This window comes from Brachycentrus maculatus, unplaced genomic scaffold (genome assembly GCF_059751285.1).
Source record: "Brachycentrus maculatus isolate JH-2025_06_01 unplaced genomic scaffold, ASM5975128v1 h1tg000147l, whole genome shotgun sequence".
Taxonomy (NCBI): Eukaryota; Metazoa; Arthropoda; class Insecta; order Trichoptera; family Brachycentridae; genus Brachycentrus; species Brachycentrus maculatus.
Window position 1 is genome coordinate 1271795 of NW_028280900.1, and position 26473 is coordinate 1298267.

General features: G+C 34.8%; 1 protein-coding gene across 2 annotated transcripts in view; it reads right to left on the reverse strand.

The window, feature by feature from the left end:
• Positions 1-26473, reverse strand: part of Snx27 (sorting nexin 27) — a 35550-nt gene that overhangs the window by 8681 nt on the left and 396 nt on the right. Inside the window, exons 1-5 of one of the 2 annotated variants that reach the window (XM_088261056.1) lie at positions 15314-15433; positions 3773-3875; positions 2631-2853; positions 1629-1726; positions 115-361 (exon numbers count right to left, since the gene is read on the reverse strand). In XM_088261056.1, the coding sequence (XP_088117182.1) occupies positions 115-361; positions 1629-1726; positions 2631-2853; positions 3773-3875; positions 15314-15417 (775 nt within the window). In that variant the 5' untranslated portion in view covers positions 15418-15433. Of the gene's footprint in view, positions 1-114; positions 362-1628; positions 1727-2630; positions 2854-3772; positions 3876-15313; positions 15434-26473 lie in introns of those variants that run through there. The other variant, XM_088261055.1, reaches the window with a different exon arrangement.

Sequence of the window (26473 nt, forward strand, 5' to 3'; positions counted from 1 at the left end):
GGGATGTCTGGAAACTGGTAGACTGAAATCTCGTCTTTCACATTTTAGCACAATTGTATTGGCAGAATGGTTGGGTGTTCCATGAAGACAATTAGTTGAGAGGAATGGACTCACCGAAGTTGTATTCGATGATCTCGAAGAGGTAGAAGTACTTGGCGACGGCCTTGGACAGGCCGATCTTGTCCACCACGGCGCGGTAGACGTCTTCGGCGTTGGTGGCCTTCTTCACGGAGACGGTGACCACCTCCCGGTCGGGCAGCAGAATCTTCAGGTCCACCGGGGACGCAGTCACCGAGTCCTCCGAGTCCGTCAGGAACTCCTGGATGTGGTCTGACTCCGCTATCACCCGCACCGCACACACCTGAACAGAGCAAATGGAAAAATATAAAATATCTAAACTATAACACTGGCTAACAATGATTTTGTAACTGGAATTTTGATGACTGATTTTGACTTAGTTAATCTTTCTAATAAGAATGTTTAACTAAGTCAAATATTGAATACAATATCTATATGATGACAAGCTTGTATCACATCAAGTTTTGATGTTATTATCATTTTATTGTTTGTATGGACTCCATACGTTGAAACTTTAATACTGGTTGGTATCTAGACATGTTTTAGTCTAATTTTAATCTAATTATACATATGTAATTAGATGACTCAACAGAGATGAAACATCATTATATACAATAGGAATATGGAAGTCTGGACATTCACAGGTCTTATGATCTGACATTAGCTGTTGGTGATTATTTTGTACACTGTGTAAACTTCACCATTTTGTCCATTATTGAATATCCATTTCTGTCTGTCTGGATCTGTCTGGAAGTTGTGTGAATCTATATAAAATAAGACCTTTGTGAGTCTTTATCCGCAGTTGGTGTACAGTCTGTGACACCTTCGGTAATACGTATCGCGCATTTAACGCACAGTTTGTGCAACACAAAGAACCATGGGTACCATGATATTCTGAACTAAAACATGGCTAAATCTTCATATTTTTTAAATGTATAGAAACAATCCCCATGAAACATATCTTCTGTACAGTTACATGATAAAATTGGGCTATGTTGATCGTAGCAGCCTTCGTAATCAGACAAAAAATGTCTGCATCTCGCCTTCAAAAAATAACCTCAGTTTAAACTGATAGAAAAAAAGCTGTAGGCGATCTAGCTACACCGTCGAGTTGGCAGTGCTGACAGGACGCGTAACGTGACAAATTCTAACGGAGATTTCCGAGCGAAACCAACGCCGAGGCGGGCTGATTGCAAAGGCGATGAGAGCTACCTAGTTCGTTGAAATCATTGAACGTTTTTATTGCGACTTTCATTTTGCTTCTTTAATTTATTTATAGAGTATTAAGTATTTTGTAATTATCTGATTCCAGTGTAATCGCACTTATATAAATACAAGGACTAACTGTGAGTAAAACATTCTTTGAATTTCATTCTGGCATTTCCTCATTATACTTAAAACGTGACCACCTAGCGTGATCACGAAACGCGGCAACATGTCGCCCATCACCAAAAATAGCAACCCGCTATAAGTGGTTGGCATAAAGCTATTGTTTTATTTTATAAACTTTTTAATTCACCTAAAAAAATGGAAAAGCAATCAAAATGTACCTTCTCTAAATACTGTTCAAGACCTCGTCTTCTGGCATCTAACTGTTGTTCGCTCAGAGCAAATGGCCACTTCCCGGGAATTTTCGGGAAATTGAAACCTGTAAAAAATTGTGGAATCAAAATACGAAAAATCATCTATATTTGAAACAGCCCTCAAAAGTAACATTCACAAATTTACAACCAAATCAGTTTTCCCTATGGTGTTTGATTCAATATCATCGGTTAAAATCCGAGAGTTGTCACCACCCACTTTAGTCCTCTCCTGCTCTTTCCGACTCACAGAATTTTGGATTCTATTCGCAGCAGTTGATAAGTATCAGGGGCTGTCAGCATTTTTTGGGTTATTAATGTGTAACTATTTATCAATTTTTCAGTAGTTCCGTTACTATTGAAGAGGACAACCTTGGGGGGCTACAGCATCATGTCCTGCTAATTCCTCCAACTTTTTGTGTTTACCCAACTCCGAGAATCAAAGTTGAAGGCACATCAGAAACATAGATTCTTCCAGTGGGTATGATGATGACCAGTAGGTATTTTCTTCACACTTTGATTTTCCTGTTTTACAATACCATTCAGGAATCACAATTCAGGACACAATTCTTAACTGTGTCCTGATGAATAATCGTGTTCCATTTGAAAAGTAGAATTTCCAAGAAATAAATACCCCATATTTCATTTTGGTAGAATATCCCGGAAACCCAACAGAATTTACATTAAGTAAGAAGATCTAACTTTGTAAACCTCCGTAGTGTAGTACTTAGCGCGCTACGCTACCATACTGGAGGTCCCAGATTCGATTCCCAAAAAGGTCAAAATAAATATTAATGACTTTTGGTTTAATATTTATTCAATATCACCCCGGACTGGTACCTGAAGCCCAAAGCTGATCACCTTTCCTTGGTGTATTTAACGATCAAAATAACACTGCTTCTTTAGGGTGTAGTCCCCTATGCACCATTGGGTTAGAAGATATAACCATAAGGGTAAGAAGATCTAAGTTACCGGCAAACTCCTTCTTGAGTGAGGCGTGCAGGTTGGCAAACTCGCGGTAGCGCCGCGAGCACAGGTGCCTGCCGGCCATGTAGATGTTGAAGGCCACGTACTTCTGGCCGGCGCGGTCCACGCACTGGTAGTCCGGCACGGAGATGGGCAGCGAGCGCTTCTCGCTGTAGTCCACGTAGCTGTAGCCGGGCCCGTCGTCGCACGGCTCCAGTCGCTCCGCCTCCTGCAAGGATGAGCGGTGGTCACACATTTATTTATTTATTCATACGCCATCAGTAAGCTGTTACAAACTCAGATTTACACATGAACTGTACAGTTATCATAATATGTTAGCAGACACTGGATCATTCACCCTACGGATGAACTATCAATATACGTATATTATAGATGTCTCCAACTTGAGACGAAGCATCCATTATTTATTTGCAAAAGAAGATGGAAGTCTGAGGAACCCAGAGCTTATGACATAACAGACAATAGATCATTCACCCTATGGATGATTTACAGTGAAACCCCGTATTTTACGTTTTTTTAGGGACTGAAAAATGAAAATTAAATGGAGGGAAAATATATTTAAAAAAAATCTTTTAATTTTATTTATTTTTTGTGAAAATCATGTAGACTATTTGCACACAAAAACCTCAATGGAGGGAACATATAAATAGGCATTTATTACCTAAGTTTGTTTAAATTTAAAATTTTGCTTAAATTATTTACTTTAAAAAAAAACACCTTGTAAGTACCTTCTTCTTTCAAACATATAACTCATATAGTACATCTTTGCTAACTTTTTTCATTTTCATCTTTTTGATTGTTTTGTTTTCTGTTAAAATAAAATTTTTGTAGTTTATATTAGCACTTTTAATCTAATTTAATTTCTGATTTCTATTGTATTCTTGCCAGTGCCCTTTTATTAAAACCTAAAATAAAATGTATACCAACACACAGGCCATGCCTTTGTGGGATCTTTTTTAGTATTAATATTATATATTTTTATGTACTTGTAATTATAATATATTGTGAAATGCAAAAGAATTTAAGATAAGAAAAAAACATATGCTGGGCATTATCAAAGGTGTCACAGACTCTGTGCCAGACACGGATGGTTCTTTATCAAAACGGTATAAAAATTGATTACAAACCTGTTGCGTTACGGATATGACTGTCAATGTGAGACAATCCCCTCCGGACTTGATCAAGTCCACCACTTGTTTGTGTGTCGCTCCTTCCACATTGATTCTATTTCTGGAATAGAGGAAAACAAACTGTCAACTCAACAACTGGAAACACACTAAATTAATTAGCAAAAATACCTCATTCATTGCATACGACATTATTTTCCAAATTTCACACACTATGAAAGACATAAAAATATCATTTTCTATTTATTATACTTATTTACACCATGTATTCAATCACAATAATTTGAGTGTGTCCAAATATTTGTGCACAAATGCTGCATTGTGCTCCACCCGGAGCTATGTTTTGATATCACAGAGTTGTTGCTTGCATCATATATACAGCCTTTTGAAATTTAAGTCATGTGGTCGTCAATCATGGATAGAATGGTAAATATTACACAGTGTATAGCGTGATTACTTAAACCAGACAATGATGGATCGAAAGCTCTGTAAATATCCGGACTTCTATATTTCTTTACCCAATAAACGTCTTTAATTATGTTGAAATATGTTAAAAAATAAATCAATATAAAATAAATCATGTATGATAAGTATTGGAAAATAGTATAATATATAAATAAGAAATAGTCACCCATCTGGTTGTAGATTTGCCTCGATATCGTATATCACAAACTCAGTCCGAGGGCACACATATGAGCTCAGCATGTGTGTCCCCACAAACTCTATTCGGACCTTCATTCTGTCGCACTTTTACATGAAAATTTACTTTAATATATTTTTAAAGGAACAAATCTGGAATACAGGACTATATTTCTTTTTCAACATCAATGCGTAACTGTAAAACCAAGTCAAAAATTACTTGCAACACAACTAATGATTCTCTGACCCTTAATCGGACCTGATGGTGCATAGGGCACCGCATTAAATTGACGCGGAGTTAATTATATATGAAAGTAGGGTAATCAGTCCTACACTCCAGATTTTCAGATACAAGAAAAACACGGGATTCAGATGACGTAAGTGAAGAAGCTCAGGTGAAGGCTATTAAGCAGGAAAGGAGAATAGCGCCAATAGTAAGGGCATTCGGGGTTGCATATCAGAACTAGTATTAGTCCTGTGTAACTTAAATACTGCTAATATGTACAGGTCCCGTAAGGACTTGTTATGATAGCCGAAAAAAAAGTTTGGTATTCGTAGAATTTTTCCCACCTCTGTAGTGTAATGGTTAGCGCGTTTAGCTATCGTGCTGGAGGCCCCGTCTCGATTCCTGGGGGTGGGGGGTTAAAATAGATATTAGCGTCTTTTAACTGTATTTTTTTAATGGAATAACCTGCCAAACCCCTGCTTGTCTGCAGATAAGATGAGAGATTAAGAGAGGGTAGATGTGAAAAATATATAACGTCTTTTAGAAAATTCCATTTCTGAATTTCAATAGTTCAATATACGGATGTATTTTAAGGGATGGGTGAGCAGTTTTCGCATGTTTTTTCCCCGATAAATCAATAAATAAAAACATCCTATAAAAATTACGCTAGAGAAGCTCCAAACTTTTTTTGTACCGTCATTCGGTCAACTGGGTCAGTAAAGAAACGCAAGAAAAAACGATCCGCAGTGCGTCAGCCGCCGTGCTAAGTGCCCGAGAGGAGCTTTTTTTTCTCCTTGTTTTCGCGTCAAATTACAATAATATTATGCAAATGTTACGTAGAGCGAGTGCCGGCGCCCGATAACACTACTTATTGGCGAAAATTCAAATCGAAAAAACGTGCTAAAAATACACATATCGTCGGCAGAAAGAAATCACACGTGATTCGCGCGAAACTAATCATTCACACAGGAAATTTATAGAAATAAAAATTTTCTAAATAAAAATTTATTGAAATAAAAATATTCATAAAAAAATGTGAAGTGATTAGCGCGTTGGCCACCTCGTCGGAGGTCCCGGTTTCGATTCCCATGAGTTTAAAATAAATATCAGTTCTTGCATTTATTTTGAATAACCCGCAAAGCCTCTATTTTTAGAAGTTTGTCTGCAGGTAGGATAGTAAGGATAGGGAAGGTAAATGCGAAAAATACATTACAAACACTCAAAAGACAAATAGAAAATGAATATTTCTTGAATTATTTTGCAATTGGCAGGAATCGAGCCCGCGACGCCAGTTTCGCAGTCGAGCGTCTAACCAATTACGCCACGGCGCCTGTCGTAACCGTTTCTTGTGATAAAATTTAGCTGTAGATACAGACGCTTCGTTAGAACAGAACACTCACATTACACCCACATTATTACACATGGTTTAATTAATTAATCGCGAGAGGAAGAATTTAAGCGAGGGTAAATTATTTACAAGGAAAGGTTAGCGAGTTGAGGCCTCGAGACGAGCTGTGGAGGTCCTCACTAAAAAGTTACATTTCCAATATCGCACAATAAATCATTTAAATGCAAATCTCTTCCGTTTACTGTATTCTATCGAAATCTTAATCTAAACGTGACCAATCCTGTGTTAAACCAATATGAAATCATCAAATCCCACCAGAACGTAACAATTTTACACGCTACAATTCCTGATTACTTTAAATCATTTATAATGAAAATGTAACGTTTTGGTGAGGACCTCCACACTTATTATAATGTTATAAGGGAGTGCGGCTGGCGACGTGGTGGCGACCGACTCGACGCGAGCGGGTGGGGAGAACGACACCCTGTCGCCTAATTGGCGACAAGATTTTCACATAATCAGAGTTGTGTCAACATAATTGTATCTACAGAACGTCTGGTGGTGAGAACGAGATTTAATCAAATACAAAATATAGAATATACAAAGATAAATTATCGGTTTACTCCCGAAAGGGTAGAATATAAACTCTTTCCGCTTCTGAACATTGAGGTATAATACGGCTTTAGATTTTTTATTATTATTATTTATTTTATTTGGAAATTTTACAGAGCAGTTACCTACATTAAAAAGTAGTAAAAAAAACAGTTATTTGCGCCATTCCAGTTACAAAATTTCACGTAGCTCGAAAACGGTTTAGTTCAGAACCAGTGTATATTTTACATTTTAAATATAACAATATACTAAACCCCCCTATTATGTTGAGATAGGTACCACATTATTGGAGGGAACTTTATATGGGGTTAATGTTTTAAATTGAATTTTTACATTTTAACCAGCGGAAAAGACTGAAATGAGTAATTTAAAATAAAAAATAAAAAAACAATTTAAAACATGAATAACCCATATAAAGTTCCCTCCTATAACACGGTACCTTTGTCAACGTTATAGGGGGGTTTACTGTAATTAGTGTATAGACATTTTTTTTTAAATATAAAATCGTTACATATCACAAAGTTCACATAGGTACAGATCAGCCATAATAAAGTACGAAAGTCTGATTGCGAAGCGAGGCACGTACTGTGAGAAAACCGGTAGCGTTTCCTGGAAACATCGAGCGAATGAGAACGTACGTACAAGGAGGTTGGTAGGCATAAAAAAGTAATCATTGATAAACACACCGCAGCAACAGAGAGCGAAATTATTGAGTGGAAAAGTGGTTGTACAGTATCTACTCAATGAATTAGGGCCACCCATTATTTTTTTGAATACTCTGAAATCTTTTGGATTATTATATTTATTTTACATAAATACTTTAAGTTTTCTATCGACATCTAATATCATGTATATTACCTTCAATAATATGTAAAATATACCTGGATTATTTAAGCCTTTACAAAATTTAAAACCCTTTTTCTGAGAAAGGTCCCTAATTAGCACAGGTAGACAGATAGTTGAAAGTTCAAAAATTAGTCCTATCTTATTTATTAGTGAAGTTTCTTGAGTTCTGGTTATTGTTTTGTTCAGAGAGGTTATATAGTTATCGTGTCTTGTGAAAAAAACTTAATTTTTAATTTTAGTTCATAAAGTATAATTTTTTTTTGTAAACACAAGTGTTTTTTTTGAAAAAGACAAAATGGGAAAAAGTAAAGACATTTCTGAGGAAAAAAAGTCTAGTGTTATAGTGCTACTGAAATTAGGAATACTATCTAATAGAGAAATTTCAAAAAAAGAAAACGTTTCTCATCAAACAGTGGACAGAATTTCAAAATCAATAAAAAATCAGTCACCCGCCTCCAGCAATCGGCGAAAGAACTGTCGTAGGATTAGAAAATCAACACCGAGGACTGATCGAAAAATCGTTCAAAGTGCGTTAAAAAACCGTAGTGCATCAGTTAAAACATTAAAAATAAAATTGGAAGAAGAGGGTATAAATATATCGGTATCAACACTGAGGCGACGTCTTTACGAAGTAAATCTGAAATGCAGGCGCCCTGTAAAAGTACCAAAATTGACACCACGAATGAAAGCGGATCGATTAAAATGGGCCAGGCTACATCGAAATTACTCGGTAGATGATTGGAAAAAGGTATTTATTTAAATTGAATTTTCAACATATCATTTTAGTAAATAAACTTATATATTTGAATTAAACTTAAATTTTCATTATTTTTCAGGTCATCTTTAGTGATGAGTGCCGGTTAGAAGCCGTGACAGAGAGCCGTCGATTCGTCAGGAGAGCACCAATGGAACGTTACAATGAGGCCTGTGTGGTAAAAGTTATCAAACACCCCCCTGCAACAATGATATGGTCATGTATTATTAACAATTTACTTGGGCCGTTGTTTTTCGTGGAAGGAACAATGAACCAAAATTCCTATAAGCAGGTCCTCGAACGAATTTTATTGCCCTTCTACCATACACTCGACCCAACAGAAGGTCCATACACCTTCATGCAGGATGGGGCACCTTGCCACCGGGCTAAATCAATAATAAAAATTTTGTCTAACAAAAATCTGCCTTTGCTCCCCTGGCCTGGAAATTCTCCGGACCTTAATCCTATAGAAAACGTATGGAGCATGTTAAAAAATAAGGTTTACTCATTTCCAAATCCGACAGTAGACTGTCAAAAAAAAAATATTCAAAAAAATTGGTCAGAAGACGAAGAAATAAAAAACATAATAAAACAGTGCATTTTAAGTATGCCAAAAAGAATTGAGGCAGTTATTTCTGCCAAAGGTGGAAATACTAAATACTAACTATATTCATATGAAAATATATGCATAATTTAAGCGTAATAAAGTGTTCATGTGTAAATAAAATTCAATGTTGTTTTATTTAAGGTTTTCTCTGAGTTATTCCTGTTTGAATTGAGAAATTGCGTGAAATTCTGCGTGGCCCTAATTCATTGAGTAGATACTGTAATACTCTAACAAAGCGAGTTGGGCTTGAATGATTAACCCTCCCTTCCCGGTGTTGTGTACCATGTACACATTGCTTCTAATAACCATCAATATCTCTATAAATATAACAAATACAAGGCTAAGATTTTAGGTATTCTTCCATAACATATTAACGCATTGATTAAAAAAATTATATTAATAATAATCAGATTATTTTTAGACATCTCATCAGAGATGAAGAATATGGAAGTCTGGGCATTTACGGGGCTGACGACCGTCATAGGCTGGTTTAAGTGATCACTTTACACACGTGTAACATTCACCAATTCTACCCATTATTGACAACCACACTACTCAAATTCTTGGAAGTTCTATATATATGAACCAGTTTAGAAACCTTGTTCTTGAATCACTAGAAACATCTATTGGTGAGATGTAAAGAAGCTTTTTATTAAGCAGAAACTCTTATATTAAATATTGTTGTAAATAATAATCAGAATTTATCGGGTACATCGGAGGTATTTTTTGAATATCGTAAAAAAATTCGCGTATAAACAGCGCGTGAAGAGTGTGCGGGAAGCGCGACACTATATTCGCATCTCACTCTTGCATATTTGCACTGTGCAAGAGCGAGGAGCTCAAAGCTCAATGTTCTCAGTCTTCCTCCGGCTAGCGGCAGTCGTCAGTAGCTCTTGAGCTTGCAACTAGAGTGGACCTATGCTTGTTCCGTGAGCGTTGACAGATGGTTTTTTTTTATGTTTTCAGCAAATAAATCTAAACTATTATTTTTGACTTCATTTATAATAAATTAAGGGGTTTAGATATGAATGTCCGTATTTTTCCGATTTAAAATCGCTATTTTTTTATTGTGTAGTGACTACCCAACACCGGCACGCGCATTTTTATTTTAGCACCGGAAAGGAAAGGTTAAAGTAGGTAAGTCAGATTTACTATTTAAAAATAACGCGACGGTATTTTATATTTCAGGGTTGGTACGAGTATTACAGTGAAAAGGTACGTATTAACTAAGTAGATAACTACAGGAATGTAGATAACTTCTGTAACTGTTACGAGTAGAAAGCTAATGATGCTAAAAAGAACAATAATAAATATTTGTTGAACGTTATTTTTTTACTAAACAGAAGTAAACTTAAGATTAAATGTAATTAATTTCATTAATTGATTCGGCAGTCACTTTGTGGTAGAACCTATCCATTTTTTAATAAAAGTTTTACTTAGTAAATAGGTACCATTATTTCTTAAAATCTACTGTGACGCGTGTTTCGTAATATTTATGTGATATTTGAAAATGATGCGGAATGCATCAGTAGATTTTAAGTCACAGTAGATTTTAAGAAATAGTGGTATTTACTAAGTAAAACTAATTAAAAATAAATATAAGTAAATAAGATATAAAGTAAAGTTAAAATTAAGTGTCGCAAAGAATCAATCACTGTTGCTGATGAATATAGTACATATCGCTCATTTGGTGCAACAATGACGTAATTACACTTTTAAAATAAATAAAAAAACAAGTTAAATATTTCAACATGAACGGGAAGACTATTTCCATCGGGAGAAACATGGACGGAATTGATTTTGTGGGGAAATGCTGCGAAATGGCGCGAGTGTCATTGTAGAATTGAGTAAAATGGCATCATTTTTGTTGCTACAACGTCTGAATGGCATCTCCTGTAATATTTCTAAAAGTATAATTACTTACGCCATTGTTGCACCAAATGAGCGTTATAACGTAATATTTTTATTATAAGAAAATGATAACTTCTTCTTCTGACGCACTCATTGGTGCAAGGGGCACTGCATTATATCGAATGTTAATTTAAAATTTGATTATATAAGGACAAGGTGATTAGTCCTGCGCTTCGGGTACCAGTCCAGGGTAATATACAATAAAATATTGAAGTACACAATCTAATTTATTTATTTGACCGCCCTTACAATCGAAATTGGAACCTCAAGCTAGCCAAACGTGCTAACCACTACAATACGTCGGCGGACAACTGATAACGCTAAAGTAATAACAATCGAAAAATGACTAAACAAGACCGGCACTAAAACTATGGAAACGTTGATGCATGTTTTTTTTTAGAACTAATATAAATATGTATAGTGCGCCTAAATACAGGGCAATATAAAGACTTTTTGAAATTATTAAAGAAAACACTTGTTTTTTTTACCACTTGAGTTTATTTGTGACAACTAGTTTCGGAAGCTAAGCTTCCATCGTCAGGTTTAAATTAAAGTTTACATTTAGACCTGAAGATGGAAGCTTAGCTTGCGAAACTAGTTGTCACAAATAAACTCAAGAGGTAAAAAAACAAGTGTTTTCTTTAATAATTTCAAAATATCTGAATATTATTAATATTTAAAGCATTTACTTTGTGGTTAGTCATTTTTACTTATTTATTTTTTCACAAAAATGTTAATAAAATTAGTATATAACCACTCACCGGTGAGTGGTTATATACTAATTTTATTAATATTTTTGTAAAAAAATAAATAAGTCAAAATATCTTGCCATAAAGTAAATGCCGAAACAATAAATAAAATAATGACTTCTTTTTAAATGGGCAATAATAGAAAAGAATCACAAAAAACTGAATCTAAAGTTCTTTTTAAGATGTCAATAATCGGTTTGACAACTTTAAAAGTTCACAGATTTGTGGAGCAACAGATCGATCCAAATCACAGCGAAGCACTGAATGCGTGCAATGCCAGACGATACAAAGACTATTACAATATTATATGTATTGTATCGTTATTGTTTTATAAAATTACGACTTAATGAAAATCAAAGGTCTAGTGACATCATAGTCAGCCAGAGCAAAACGAACTAATATTTGATAAATGACCGAATTCACAAATAATAAATAATTCACGTATAAAAAAGTTTTTGACCTTGTAACGAAAACGACACAATTTAAAATAATAATTTTCTTTCATTAATTAATTCCGCAGTCACTTTGAGATAGTATCCATCCATTTTTATTTTTATTTCACTTGGTAAATACGATTATTTAGTGACAAAAGCGGTATTTACCAAGTGAAACATGATAGTTTTACTTGTACTGTATCAGTTAAAATACTAAAATAGTGGTATTTACCGAGTAAAACTTAAATGAATAACCTTCTCTTGATTTGGCATAAACTTTGTGGAAGAACATGATGATTAAAAAATAAAATAAAACACTTTGGGTTGGTCGAAATACAAACTGTTTGTATTTTAGCCTGTTGATGAAAACGTCTGTAGTTCTCGAAACCAGTCGTATTTACATTAATACCATAAACTTGAAAGTGATCTTATACAAGTGTTTTATTTTTATATTTAAACCATCTTTTTTCTAGTGAAAATGATTATTAAAATGTTTAAAAAACGAATCAGGTTGCGTAAATTTGTTATAACAATACCTACATCATCAATCTTGAACGATAGTTCGCTGAAGGAAGATCGTAGATAATATTACAATAAATTGATACATGCGCAACCCGATTGGTTTTTTTAAGCGAGATTTTCAACAATAAGTTGTAACTGTAAACCTATTTAAACAGTAGTTGTGAATGCAGATAATAGCACTCCGAGTGGGCGAACCATCCACCCAGACGAGAAGACGAGAGAAAAGCTTTAGAGTGGCCGAAGAACTGGACGCATATAGCCGGAAAGGAGGCGTCGAGGAAGGCCAAGAACAGCGAAGAGTGGCAGACATTGAATGGTACCGACCATCACCCAGCAGTGGGTGGATGCGGGTTAAGAGATAGATACCACGAAAGTAAAGCTAAGAGTGACCTACCGGATGCGGGCTAAGAGAGAGACCGCGAATAGTAAAGCTAAGAGTGACCTACCGGATGCGGGTTAAGAGAGAGACCGCGAATAGTAAGGCTAAGAGTGACCTACCGGATGCGGGTTAAGAGAGAGACCGCGAATAGTAAGGCTAAGAGTGACCTACCGGATGCGGGTTAAGAGAGAGACCGCGAATAGTAAGGCTAAGAGTGACCTACCGGATGCGGGTTAAGAGAGAGACCGCGAATAGTAAGGCTAAGAGTGACCTACCGGATGCGGGTTAAGAGAGAGACCGCGAATAGTAAGGCTAAGAGTGACCTACCGGATGCGGGTTAAGAGAGAGACTGCGAATAGTAAGGCTAAGAGTGACCTACCCACACTAATAGTAAATCAGAGCACGCGATGACGCGCAAATAAATTGGGACGTCTCGGCTTATTGCATTCTCAATATCAGCTATTTGGGGTCAAACGAGAAGGTCACAATAAATCATGAATAGTGATATCACGCGTATTTCACTATCATTTCAATAATAATATTATTATTTCAAGCGATTACGCAGCGGAGAATGGAAAGGAGAAAAATTTATGAAAAAAAAATGTTCTCAAAGGGATAATCTCTTTTATTTATTACTAAATAAAATCATAAGACATTCGGAGATTCTTATACGGCACAGTAAATTATAATCGAATTCCGTAAAGAAATAATAGTGTTATAAAGGATTGAACTATCAATATTTAAAATTGGGATTACGTCACCTATGAAACAAAATTGTATAATGTATGAAAAGACGCCAGAAAGTAAACTGCGCGAAATTAAAAATATTTTTTTTTAATAATGTAATAGTAATACAGTATTATAGGATGTCAATGTACGTGCGAATAATTAAGTACAGAGACATTAGAATATATGGTAGGTCAGGAGTCGGAATAATCGGCGGGTATGTATGAGGGAATGTATGAAGGTGAAAGAAGCAAAGATTGTTTGCAAATACAGAGTAGCGTGGCGTTCTATTCTATACGCCTACCCCTGCGGGAAGCGGCGTGATAGTTAGTTAGTAAGTTCGTATATGGTAATGTTATTCTAATGTATACAGATTGTATTTAACGACACTTTTTTACGGAACAATACGATGAATGTTGTAGTTGACAAAAAGTTCCACAGAAATAAATATTTATTTTTTGTTAAATTTATATAGACCCATCTTTGTAAAATACTACCCCATTCCGATTAAATTAGGTGATCCCTGGCACAATATGTTACAAGTAACTACGATTGTTTCTTTAGAAGAAGAAAAACAGATGAAATAAGAAAGAGGTTGAATGTGGGTTGCTACAGATCAAAGGAAGAAGGAAGTATTTATCTTCACGTTAGTAGGTAGAGGCAGTGAACAGGAATATAAACTGAAGTGAAGGTCGGGAAAGAAAAAGTTGCTCCAATATACCAGTTTTAGACATTCACAACATCCGCACAATACGCTTACAAACAATGCGATGTACCATATATAGTATGAACCTATTGATAAGGCCATGTTAAAAGTCGATTTTTCGGAAGAAAGAAAAATTGTCTTTACACACGGTTCAGTGACGTATGGATTTAAAAAAAATAATAAAGAAACATAGTTTCGTATTAATAGCGGGAAATTGTCGTCTATGGCAATTTTTACGCACTGATTTTAGGGACATTCATAAAGAATAAAAAAAAAACATGCATATGAGTAATGATAAATAATATGCTACCTTATCTTACTAAAACGCTTTATTTTAATGAGCAATTTTGGAAATAAATAAAAAAAATCTTTTGATTTGTATAAACACAATGCAAAAATTTAAAATTGTTGTGATAATATGTAGATTGTTTTATGGTAAATTCGATATTCCTCCCGAGTCAAAATAGCACGTCTTTAGTACCGGTTCCAAAATAAAGGCAATCGACAGATTTGGAGGTATTTTTTTTCGTAATAAAATTGAAAAGAGATCATTTCTCGTATTTATATTGAAAACAAATATATGACACGAGCGCAGTTGGAAACAGAATCAGAAGGAGACCGAGGAAAACTAGCCATGATCGAGTACTTCAAATACATGGAAGTGGACAGGTCAGTCGGAATAATCGGCGGGTATGTATGAGAAGATACGTGAATGTAAAAGAGGCGAATAATGCTTGCAAAGACAGAGTGGTGTGGCGTTTTATCTTCTCTACCCACCACGCAGAAGCGGCGTGATGACTAGTTAGTAGATAGTATATCAAATATGAATACACAAAAAGAAGGTATTTTTTTAAAAAGGAAAACTAAAGGTCACGTTTCTTGTTTTTCTTATAACATTAAGTATAAAAAAATGGATCAAAAACACATTTTGCAAGGCTAGATTTTCTTATAACAGTAGGTATAAAAAAAATGATCAAAAACTTATTTTCCAAGGCTGGAACACTCTGGTAGTGAAAGGTTCACAGTTGGATAATCTTCGAACAACGGGTTATACCAGATATGATGTAAAACGAAATGGATACCGTGCAAAGTTCCAGTTTCCGGTGTCCCGAGCGGCGCTCGTCCTGAGGCCGGACCTGGGCACGAAGTCCTGCGGCCTGGTGACGCAGTGCACCGCACTCAGCATGGCTCCGGCACTGCCTGACGGCGACGGCTGGTTGGGCCAGCAGAGCCGCCGAGAGCAGATATAGCGCGACCGAACCGGGTCAAGTGGCGCAGGGAGATATCGGACTGTGACGTAAACACTCACCGGAGATTGGGAAGGCGCTTCGTACAAATATTCGTAATATAAAAAAAATATGTCTTTAAATATGTGACTGTCACTTTTAGATTACCCGATTGGGATGGTATCATTGAAAGCTGTCCCAACGCATTCCCAGATCTGATACAGAAGCATCTAGGTTTCCTGACAGACCTTCTCTTGCAAAGCATTTTTTTTTCATGAACTATGTTGCGAGATTTACAGAAAATATGAAACAACATTGTATCCCGATTTTATTGTGAATTTACATGTAAAGCTTTCAATATCCCTGTAACTGCCAATATAATTGGGATGGTATTCCATTACTTTTTATCGGTTTAAGGTTATTTCTTCCAGCAAGTTTTTGATTGTCAAATATATTAGGAGTTAAAAATATGCAATACGAAACAAAATTTGTAAACCGACCGAATGAATCTAAAAGACGATTTAAGTAACGATTTTTTAAGAAAGTCGGTATTTCATTCGGTTTTTTATTCGATTCCCCATGTCTAACTGTCCAAGCCGCCAGTGTGTTTTTGGATTTATACGCATCATTCGTCGTATATTTTATAAATTGTATTGTACGTAAAATACACATTTTATATAAAGTGATTAAGTATCAATGGGGTTAATACTTTCCACGTATTAAGGAGATAATAATTTCCAACAGAAATGCGTTGATTTTGTTCAAAGTTACCCAAATTGGTTATACTTTCCCGGGTAACGTAGTAACTGTCCTTTTTAACTTAATTAACTTTTGTAAACATCGGAAAGAAAAGAAAACTAGAGTATTTTGGGCAGATGATGGGCCGGTAGAAATCAGTGTCGCAGAAATGTATCCACGTGATGAGGGGTTGAATTGTTCAAGGGTTCAATTCAATTCTAGTGCATGTTTAACCTTGGCTCGTAACGCATGTTTGAGCTGAAACCTTTAGTGCATGTTGGTCTTCGGTTCGACCAAAAATCGCGTGTGTTAAACATTTTGTGTAATTTTAAGTGTGTAAATGGTGCTATGGTGGTGAAGGGTGGTATTGTTTGCATGCTGTGTTAGTGATTGTCCTGACGAAGAGACGGGTACGTCTCGAAACCGGTAGACATAAAAATCTCGGTGAGTGAATCTTGGTTATATACTAATATTATTCCCATTTTTGTAAAAAAATAAATAAGGTTCAATTGTTTTCACGCTTTCAAAATCGCAAATTAAAAACTGGTCGCAGTCAGTGCGAGTAACATAGTATCGACACATTAAGGGTTATAATTGACGCGAACTTTTTGACTCATTTCAAAAATGTATCACACTCCAGGTTAATTTTTACCAACTTATTTTTCGGAATAAAATGAAGACTAAAAGTTGAAAGAAAACGCAGTATGTATACATATTTAACGTCCATTTAAAATAGACTAATAGAATTATTTCCATCGATAAGTATTGTAAATCTGAATTATTGACGGATTAACGTAAACACGCAATTACCACGATAAGCTTGGCAAATTCGTTGTTACGAGTATTTGCGCCGATCTAGCCAGACAAATTAGCGCTGTTTACACAATGATAAAACGCGCAGATTATGCTAATCGGTTCGCAAATTCCAAATTACGATATCTCTATTTCAACGAAATCGTGTCCCCTTTATTCTGGCGTAAAAAAAGAGGGAATTCACGTTTTGATGGATTCAGATTCCGTATGCTATTCGAAAGACCGGCCAGAAGAAATTATAGCCATATCTGGCCACCGATTACATACGAAAGACAACGCTTTAACTACGTAGTGTCGATAACTTTAACTTTAATTCTATTAAGAAAAACACAATTGATTGTTATCATTAACTTCCAGACTACTGGTTGGTTATGGGTTTCAATACGCCGAAGTCGTTAAAATAAAAGTCCGGACGCAAAATAAAAGTTATCTACACTAGGTAGTTAAAACGTTAACTTACGTATGTAATCAATGTCTTGCATCATTCATAGAGCAAATAAAGTTTTGTTGTAGATTGTTACTAACTATCCGGTACAAGGAAGCGTTGCGAGTATAATTCGTTATGTTCAATTATACCATAATTTAAAAAAATAAGTTTAATTACTTGCCAATCTTCAGAGAAATTACTCAATAATAAATCGCACAAGTAAAAAAGTGAGGTGAGGTTAAAAATGAAAATATGATTGTTTTTTTTTCCTAATCCTTATCCGCACTAAATTGTGCGTAGGGTACTGCATTGCATCGACTCAATGTCACATTGGCCGTTACTTACTTTAAGGCAATATGATCAATCCTATGCTTCAGGTAACAGTCCAAGTTAATACTAAATAATTATGAGACTGAAAATCACTAATTTTTATTATTATTATTTTTAATAAAAAAAAATTAACCACTGCAAAGCAACTGCCGAATCTATTAATAAAAAAATGACTGAACATTATAAAATATTTTTAAGGTCGCTTGGTGATGTAGAGAAAAGATGGAGGGATGTAAACTTCAAAGACTCCACCCCGACTTACATAAGGGTCGAGTTTTTGGGTCAGATACGTAACTCGTGTTTAGCGTAAGTCGAATTCGTACCAACTGTTACCCTTCCGACCGCATTGTAACATACGTTGTAGGCGTCTGCCCTCAGTGATGAACAAAACATTGCGAAATAAAAAAAATGACGTAGAGCAGAACTCCAATATCAAAAACGCACATGAAGAACATCATATATTTTATTATCGATCAGGGTTGCTAGATTTCTGAAGTTACAGAGCGGGAAATTCGTATAATAGCATTAGTTGAATGGTAGGTACGTATGATCCAAGGAAGTCGAATTACAATCTATGACAAAAAATAAGAAAAACGCTCAATTAAGGAAAACACGCATATAATTATAATCTTCCATTTTTTTTAAATATTGATGGCTTTATGTGGATTCATTTTTCATGATTTTCATATAAGAACCTGATGACAAATCGCTCATATTGCAATTTATCTGGCCTTAATAATTTGTACATGTTGACATTTTATTTAGTACTTATTGAATAAAGCCCAAAGAAAATGATCTGTGATTACCTACTATATATACCCTACCTTAAGGGGACCAAGTAAACACAATTTCCCTCAAATCGGAATTATCACGGGTAATTCGTCCTAATCCTCCTACAACGCGATTACACGACCATCGCAAGTCCTCGTGAATTTTACTCGTACGAATCCGCGATCAAACATACAGATCTCGAATAGGTGTCTTAATTGATCGCTCGAATGCCAATTAGGACACCTGTTCGAGATCTGTATGTTTAATCGCGGATTCGTATGAATAAAATTAGCGAGGACTTGCGATGGTCGCGTAATCGCTTTGTATTAGGACGACGCCTAAAGGTGATTTTTAGTAACTTTAGCTAGATTAAAGACTATTTTAGTCATGAAACATGATCAATAGAACATTATCTTTCTTACCACTAATTTTTATTATTATTATTAAATTAAATATAACGCTATAAATGTTGGCATTTATTTTATCAATATGAGGGAGTGGACCGGGATGAGCTGAGGATCCCTTTGGCAAAGGATCGTTCAAGAAATTCCAGTATGGCAAACGGTCTTCAATAATTGAGACACCAGAAGAGTAAGAAAGATGTGTCGGGTTGTGGTCCCGTGGTTAGTGTCGCGGACTCTTAAGCCAGAGTTTCTCGGTTTGAACCCACTCTACTACAATTTGATACCTATTTCTAATAATGAGCCGCTTAGGCTCACAGAAATAGTATGAAATGGAAATATTTGTATAAATAATAAAAACACAAATATTTCTCTTTAAAAAAAACGAAGATTATATTTTTCAGAATCCAACTGACATTTTTGCAGTTAGGTACTTTTAAAATGAACGAATACGATTTGCCCAAAAATACGAAAATGAAATTACTTAAAACCCACGAAGCCAGAGGACCTCTAGAGTAGCACTTATAGTATAGTAGTGCCGAATAAGGAAATATAACGCTATCTCGAGGACACTCGAAGCAGTGCTCAAGGATAACAAAGACAACCCTGGGTAAAGTATTCCTTCCGTAAGGTAAATTCAAGGAAATCGGATTTTCAACTCCTTGAATAATGGACGTCTTTGAATAACAAGAGTGCGTAATAAACAATATTTTATTTCGACAATTTTCATAAAAATCACAAAATAGCTGAAAAAGGTTTATAAAGTGATTACTTCATATACTGGATAGCATTCTATCCATAATTGAGGACTAGATATTTAAGTTTTAATTGACATTAAACTTACATTTTAATTATTTCGAATCGTAATAATATTTGTGTCAATGGCGAACTAATATTTACACAAAGTAATATAAACATATTAATCAATTGATTAAATCGCACACCAGGCACATATTAAAAATGAAAATATGATAAAATTGATTTATAGTGTCAAAACAAAACATTGGATTCAGGAAAGATATTTTTAATTGTTTTTTTTATTACATTATTATATTTCAATCCAAATAAGGAGTACAAAGTAATTAATTTAGATAAAGTATACACATACATACAAATATGCATACGTTCATTTTTTTAATACATATTTATCTTTACATACTTTTTTAAACATGTCAACAGTAAAACACACCAACTAATTACACAAATTGGGTACATAGTATTTTCATACATATACGAACCCCATAGTTACGAATGATATACACATTTATAAAATTAGACATTATTTTTTACAAGACGATTAGCGCCATTAATTGGTGCGATTTTTAATAGCAGCTACAGTTCATGGCAGACGTCGAATATTCATCAGTATAATGACTCTTTTAATCTCTATTAATGACTCTTTTTTTACTCTTTTAATGTCTCTTTTTTGGTTTTCACGGAATATTTACATTTTCCTACAATTTTTTAAAAACAATTTTAAATTTATTTTTTTACAAATTATGAATTTGGACTAAGCAACTCCTTAAACTGAATCAACCAATTGTAATGGCTGTAATGGCTATTATGCGAATGTATATGTTGGTTATTTATTGATATTGCCTTCGGAATACTGTAATATAATTCAGAAATTGTATTAGGCTTGAATGTTAGGACTCTATATACCATAATAATTATATTAAAAGTAGCGATAATACTTGCCTGCTTTCTGATATTTGTATCGATTTAGTAATAAACCCCTTTATAATGTACAAAGTACGTATTACGTTATGAGCTTTGCGGTACTAACGCAAGTCTGTAAATGTCTCGATTAGTCGGCATTCGTTATGCTATAAATGTTGGCATTTATTTTATCAAAAGTATCGCGTGTGTTGGACATTTTCACATCTAACATTGGTCAGGAATGGAAAAAATGAAATAAATAACGATTATTTGCACAATCACAAAAATCAACTGTCAAAGTGACGTTTTTTGAACAAACAAAAGCATAGAGCAAAAAAGGGGTTATTCCAAATTTCTACTTTGTGTGTTGTCGTTGGAAATTTCGTTAAATGTAACGAAATGTGCTGCGTTTACATATACTTTATGTACACGAGATACAAGGTATGTCTCGATGTGTCCCAATCAAGACCACACGACTGTATTTAGCGATTGATTGATTATAAGAATCCAATACGTTTTTCATTTTAAAATAAATTGAATATGTACATGTAAAATCGCGTAGGCGTTAAAAAAAGGTAGTCGACTCTGAAATTTTCAAAGTTTTTTCGTGATCCCAAAAGTTTTTGACGACAGCGGGAAATATTTTTTCCCTTTGAGATTTTTGGAGATTTTTCGAACCTATATAATGCTAATGACGTCGGGATGTAGCGAGTTTATGGGTAACTCCATGAACTATATCTCGTTGGTTAGTCCCACTCCTGTCTTAAACGAGGCTACAAGCGCTGTAAATGATATCTTGACTATTCTCAGTAGGTATTCTGGTCAGTACAAACACGCAAAAAAGTGCAGGTAAGATCTCACGATTTCCCGTCGATTTTTTTGGTCGTCGGATCTTCGCATCTCTATTTTATTCCAACTACAATGAGATCGCTGCAATATTCTATTCCCAAGTTATGATTAACAGAACGACCATATGGAATTCTATTATTACAAGCATGAGTAAAGTTTCAATAGATTAGTGCGTCTTTACTAATTACGAAGTGACTCATTGTCACTGATATTGCAAGCGATTCCAGGTCATTTGCCAATTCACATCCAATTAGAAGTACATATCGCTTACTCCTTTCAACAACGTCATAAATCAAAAAACTTGATTTTGCAGGTGTTCGTTTTTAAAGTATAAAAATATAATGAAATGTATTACAAATAAATATCAAGCCACTTATTGAACTTTTTACTGTGCAACAGATCTTTTTAGGTAAAACCTGAAGATTTTTCCTCCATTTGAAAAATATTTAGTGTATTTAAAAAAATAATAAAACAATAACTTTTTTTCAAAATGCAAAAACAACACTTTCTGCCCTGTAGCGGGTAAATATTAAGTTAAAAATATGGCGCTTTTGCTGGGATATAGTACATTTTCTGGGCATTCCGAAAACATGCACAACTGAAAATTTACCTTTTTTATATATGACGTTGTTGAAAGGAGTGAGCGATATAAGCACTAATATAAACTCCGGCAATACGCGTGTACAAATATGCAATGTCACAGAGCGGGGAAGAAATGCGGATTGTCTGTAGTAGTTCATTTCCAGTGAGGCATCGCAACATAGATGTGACGTGCAAGGCTTGAAATGTGTTGAAACAGTAAGGCTTTCGTTTGAATAGGTAGTATTGTACAACCCCAATAATATCTCTCCGGCGGAAGAACAATGAACGAGACAAAGCACGAGGAGAAGGCAGCATCATCTTGTCACAAAGCATCGCGACACCTAATCCCGCAAGAAATGAAAGCTCAATTATTCTTAGAAAGGCCTTTTGTAGTCCGCTTTGTACAATATTCAGAAAAATTACTCAAATAATAATAATAAAGAAAATTGAAGACCGAAAAAAACACGGCACGATCAGGTATGCCAAATACTTGAAAGCGGTCAGGTTAGGAGTCGTAATAATCGGCGGGTATGCATGAGGAGATGCACGAACGTGGAAGAGGCGAAGAATGTTTGCAAAGACAGAGTGGTGTGGCGTTCTATTCTCTCTGCCTACCCCTGCGGGGAAGCGGCGTGATGGTTAGTTAGTTAGTTAAGAAAATATTTATCTATCATCAAATATAGTCCGCCTCCGTAGTGTAACGGTCAGCACGCTCGGCTACCATACTGTAGGTTCCGGGTTCAATTCCCAGCGGGGGTCAAATGAATATAAGTGTAAGACGGAGGGCTGATCACTTTTCCTTCATATGTTAACGATCAAGATAACACTGCGTTTATATGATGCAGTGCCCTATGCACCATCGGGTGCGGATAAGGGTTCACAAAATCATCAAATGACAAACGTGCGTATAATACAGTATATAAGTTTTTTTCTAAAGATTACGGATTTATTTGATCTGGACAGCGATTTCTTATTGAATTTATAGATTGTGAATTGGTGAATTGTTGAAATGACCGATTTATCAATCGATTATCGCTGAATATTTTTTTTGCTCGTTAGACTTACTATGTATTCGCCTGTAGATGAAAACAACTGTAGTTTTCGAAACTAGTCATGTGTAAAGAAATAAAATTCATTAGTGGTATTGTACAAGTGTTTATTTATTTTTTTAATAATCAATTATCTCTCTTTTAATAATCAATTATCTCGCCTGTAGATGAAAACAACTGTAGTTTTCGAAACTAGTCATGTGTAAAGAAATAAAATTCATTAGTGGTATTGTACAAGTGTTTATTTATTTTTTTAATAATCAATTATCTCTCTTTTAATAATCAATTATCTCGCCTGTAGATGAAAACAACTGTAGTTTTCGAAACTAGTCATGTGTAAAGAAATAAAATTCATTAGTGGTATTGTACAAGTGTTTATTTATTTTTTTAATAATCAATTATCTCTCTTCGATTTCGTTTGCAGGAGAAGGTCATTGATAATTGACCGATGAGTAATTCTGTGTTTCAATTAATTTTATGAAGAAATTCAAATTGACTGGTGATCTTTGGACACAGAATATCAATATAACACAAAGTCTGAGTATTGACACGGCACTGGCCGGCTTAAGTGATCACTTTATACACTGAGTAACGTTTACATTCTGGCCATGACTAACCATCCATATTGCCTTAATCCTTGGAGGTTGTGTATGCATATGGAGTATCTTAACGTAACGATTTTGTATCTCGCTGAACAATTTTCGATAAAGTGCTGGGAAGTTAGTTTCTTGAGAGTTCAAGAACAATTGCAATCTGCATAATGTTTACTGCAGCGGCGGATACTAGATAATACCCGATTATTTGCATATGTGTATTAAATCAACTTATTAATAAAAAATATCATCATTATTATAATTATTTAATAAAAAATCATATAAGTAAACAACTGCTGTAACTCCAAAGAAACTTTTAAGAAACGTCTGAGACATTACTATCTATTATTAGAATTCTAACTGTCCATCAAACCTCATCCCTTAGCTTTTTCCTCTACCTCCTTCCCTAAACTCCATTTTTTTTCCTTTGCCTTCCTTATTATCATCAAATTGTAATTTTCATAAATATTTGATAAAATATAAAGTGCACAAGTAGTTGCTTAATCAACACAGCAGTAATTTGTAATTAACGTTTTTTTTATGTTCAAGCACTATCTACCCTCTGATTGCAAACAGCTATATAAGGTATCAAACGTTTGACCAATATCACTAGTCTGTTTTTGGTTGGTTGGAAGATATTGCTTTTAAGCAATAAGCCCACCAATGTACATATTTATTTTATGTACATGAAGTTAAATAAATAAATAAATTTATGCACACACGAAACACAGCTCGCCACTGGTATAGTGTGTAGTGTAGTGCAGCACAGTATACCTACTATGTAGTGTTCAGGGGGAAAGGAAACCTGTTCCCAAGTAAAGGTGACTCCTGAAGTACACTACTAGTAATACAGGAATCAGGCAGGTGCACTGAGCACTGGTACCATACACTGTACAATATGTACACTCAGTGGCGTGCACAGAGTTTTTAATCAGGGTAGGTCGTAGGGAAAACAGGGTTTTATTTTTTTTTTAACTCATCTATCATAACTCTAATAATGAGTGTTTTGGCGCGAAGAAATAACTGAGAAAACTTATAGTTATTTTTTAAATCATTTTTAATATTATTTTCAGACTTCCATATTCTTCTTCATCTCATCAAAGATGCAGAAGAATATGGAAGTCTGGGCATTTACGGGGCTGACGACCGTCATAGGCTGGTTTAAGTGATCACTTTACACACGTGTAACATTCACCAATTCTACCTATTATTGACAACCACACTACTCAAATTCTTGGAAGTTCCATATATATGAACCAATTTAGTACCTTGTTCTTGAATCACGAGAACTTCACTAGAGACATCTATTGGTGAGATGTAAAGAAGCTTTTTACTAAGCAGAAACTCTTATATTAGTATGTGAGGTCCAAATCCTGGATTTTGATCACACACATGAGAAACGCCAGAAAATACCATTTTCATTTTTATTACTTAAGATTTAAAATAGTATTTTATTTTATTTGTTTGGGAATTATATAGCATTAAGAGAGAAAAAAGAGAAGAGAGGGTGAGTGTGTGAGTGTATGTGTGTGTGAGTGTGTGTGAGTGTGTGTGAAGGTGGGAGTAAGAGGGTAAGGGGTATGGTATAAAATGTAAAATGGAATATGAGAGGAAAGGAAATAATTATCACAGTTTTCCATATTTTTTCCATTCCATTAGGGTAGGCACTGCTTATGTTCCTATATGAAATGCACGCCACTGTATCATAATATGATATCACTATATTATAGTGTAGCATATGGTAGTAAATACCACATTATTCCAATCACTCTTCAATACAGTATGAATTATTAAGTGTTTATTTGGTTTGACTATGATGTAACATCTACTATTCCTCCTCCATTTCCATTCCCATATAGCAGTATTGTCCTTGTCCCTAAGGCCCTTCACGTGTATTATCTGTATCCCGTTAAACATATTCGACTCCTAGATCCAAAAAATCTTGAGCGTAGGACTGACAGGGTAGCATCGCGTCGATTTAAATCGATACCCTATGCACCATTTGAGTACGGGTTAGAAGAACATTCGATGAAATTGAAATATTTCAAGTGTGACCATAGATTTAATCAACCAACTTGGGAGCTATTCGTGTCAAAAAACAATTGATGATACCCAAAATTAAATAAAAAGTTTTATTGATATGGGAAAACGGATTTTTTTTTAAATCCTGGTCAAAAAAATAACCACAATTAATTAAAAGTTATATTTTCAGACGTTTCTAATTAAAATAACAATTCGGAAAATAATCTCACGTTTACAAATAAAGATCTCTGCTAGCTAGCAACAATTTTCAAGCATAGGTGTTGTCAATGTAAGTGTGATGTGTTTCACTTGTCACTTGGAGCATATATAGGTACGACTTTAAGAAATTACAGTAACACAGTTGTCAATTTTGGTTTTAGTGGTGAATGTTAGAAGTGTGTGAATTGATTACTTAAATCAGCCAATGGCAGATTGTAGGCCCTGTAAATAACTAGACTTCACCATACTTCATACATACAGACTACATATAAACATGGCATCTTGTAATATTCTATTTTAGCATCATGTGTGTATCTATTAGTATTTTTTAAAGATAAACAATGGTATATTTACATATTATCTATTATCAATAAATCATAAACCCACAAAATCGGAAAACATTTTGATTTGTATCTTATCAATAAAAATGTGTAAATAAGAAAACAAAGACGAAAGTAATGTTTTTTCGCAATGATACTCGGCGGACCTAGATTTATAGCCGCAGTCGAATGTGCCGATCGTGGGAAATGAATAGTATAAAACAAAACATACGACAATGCCCC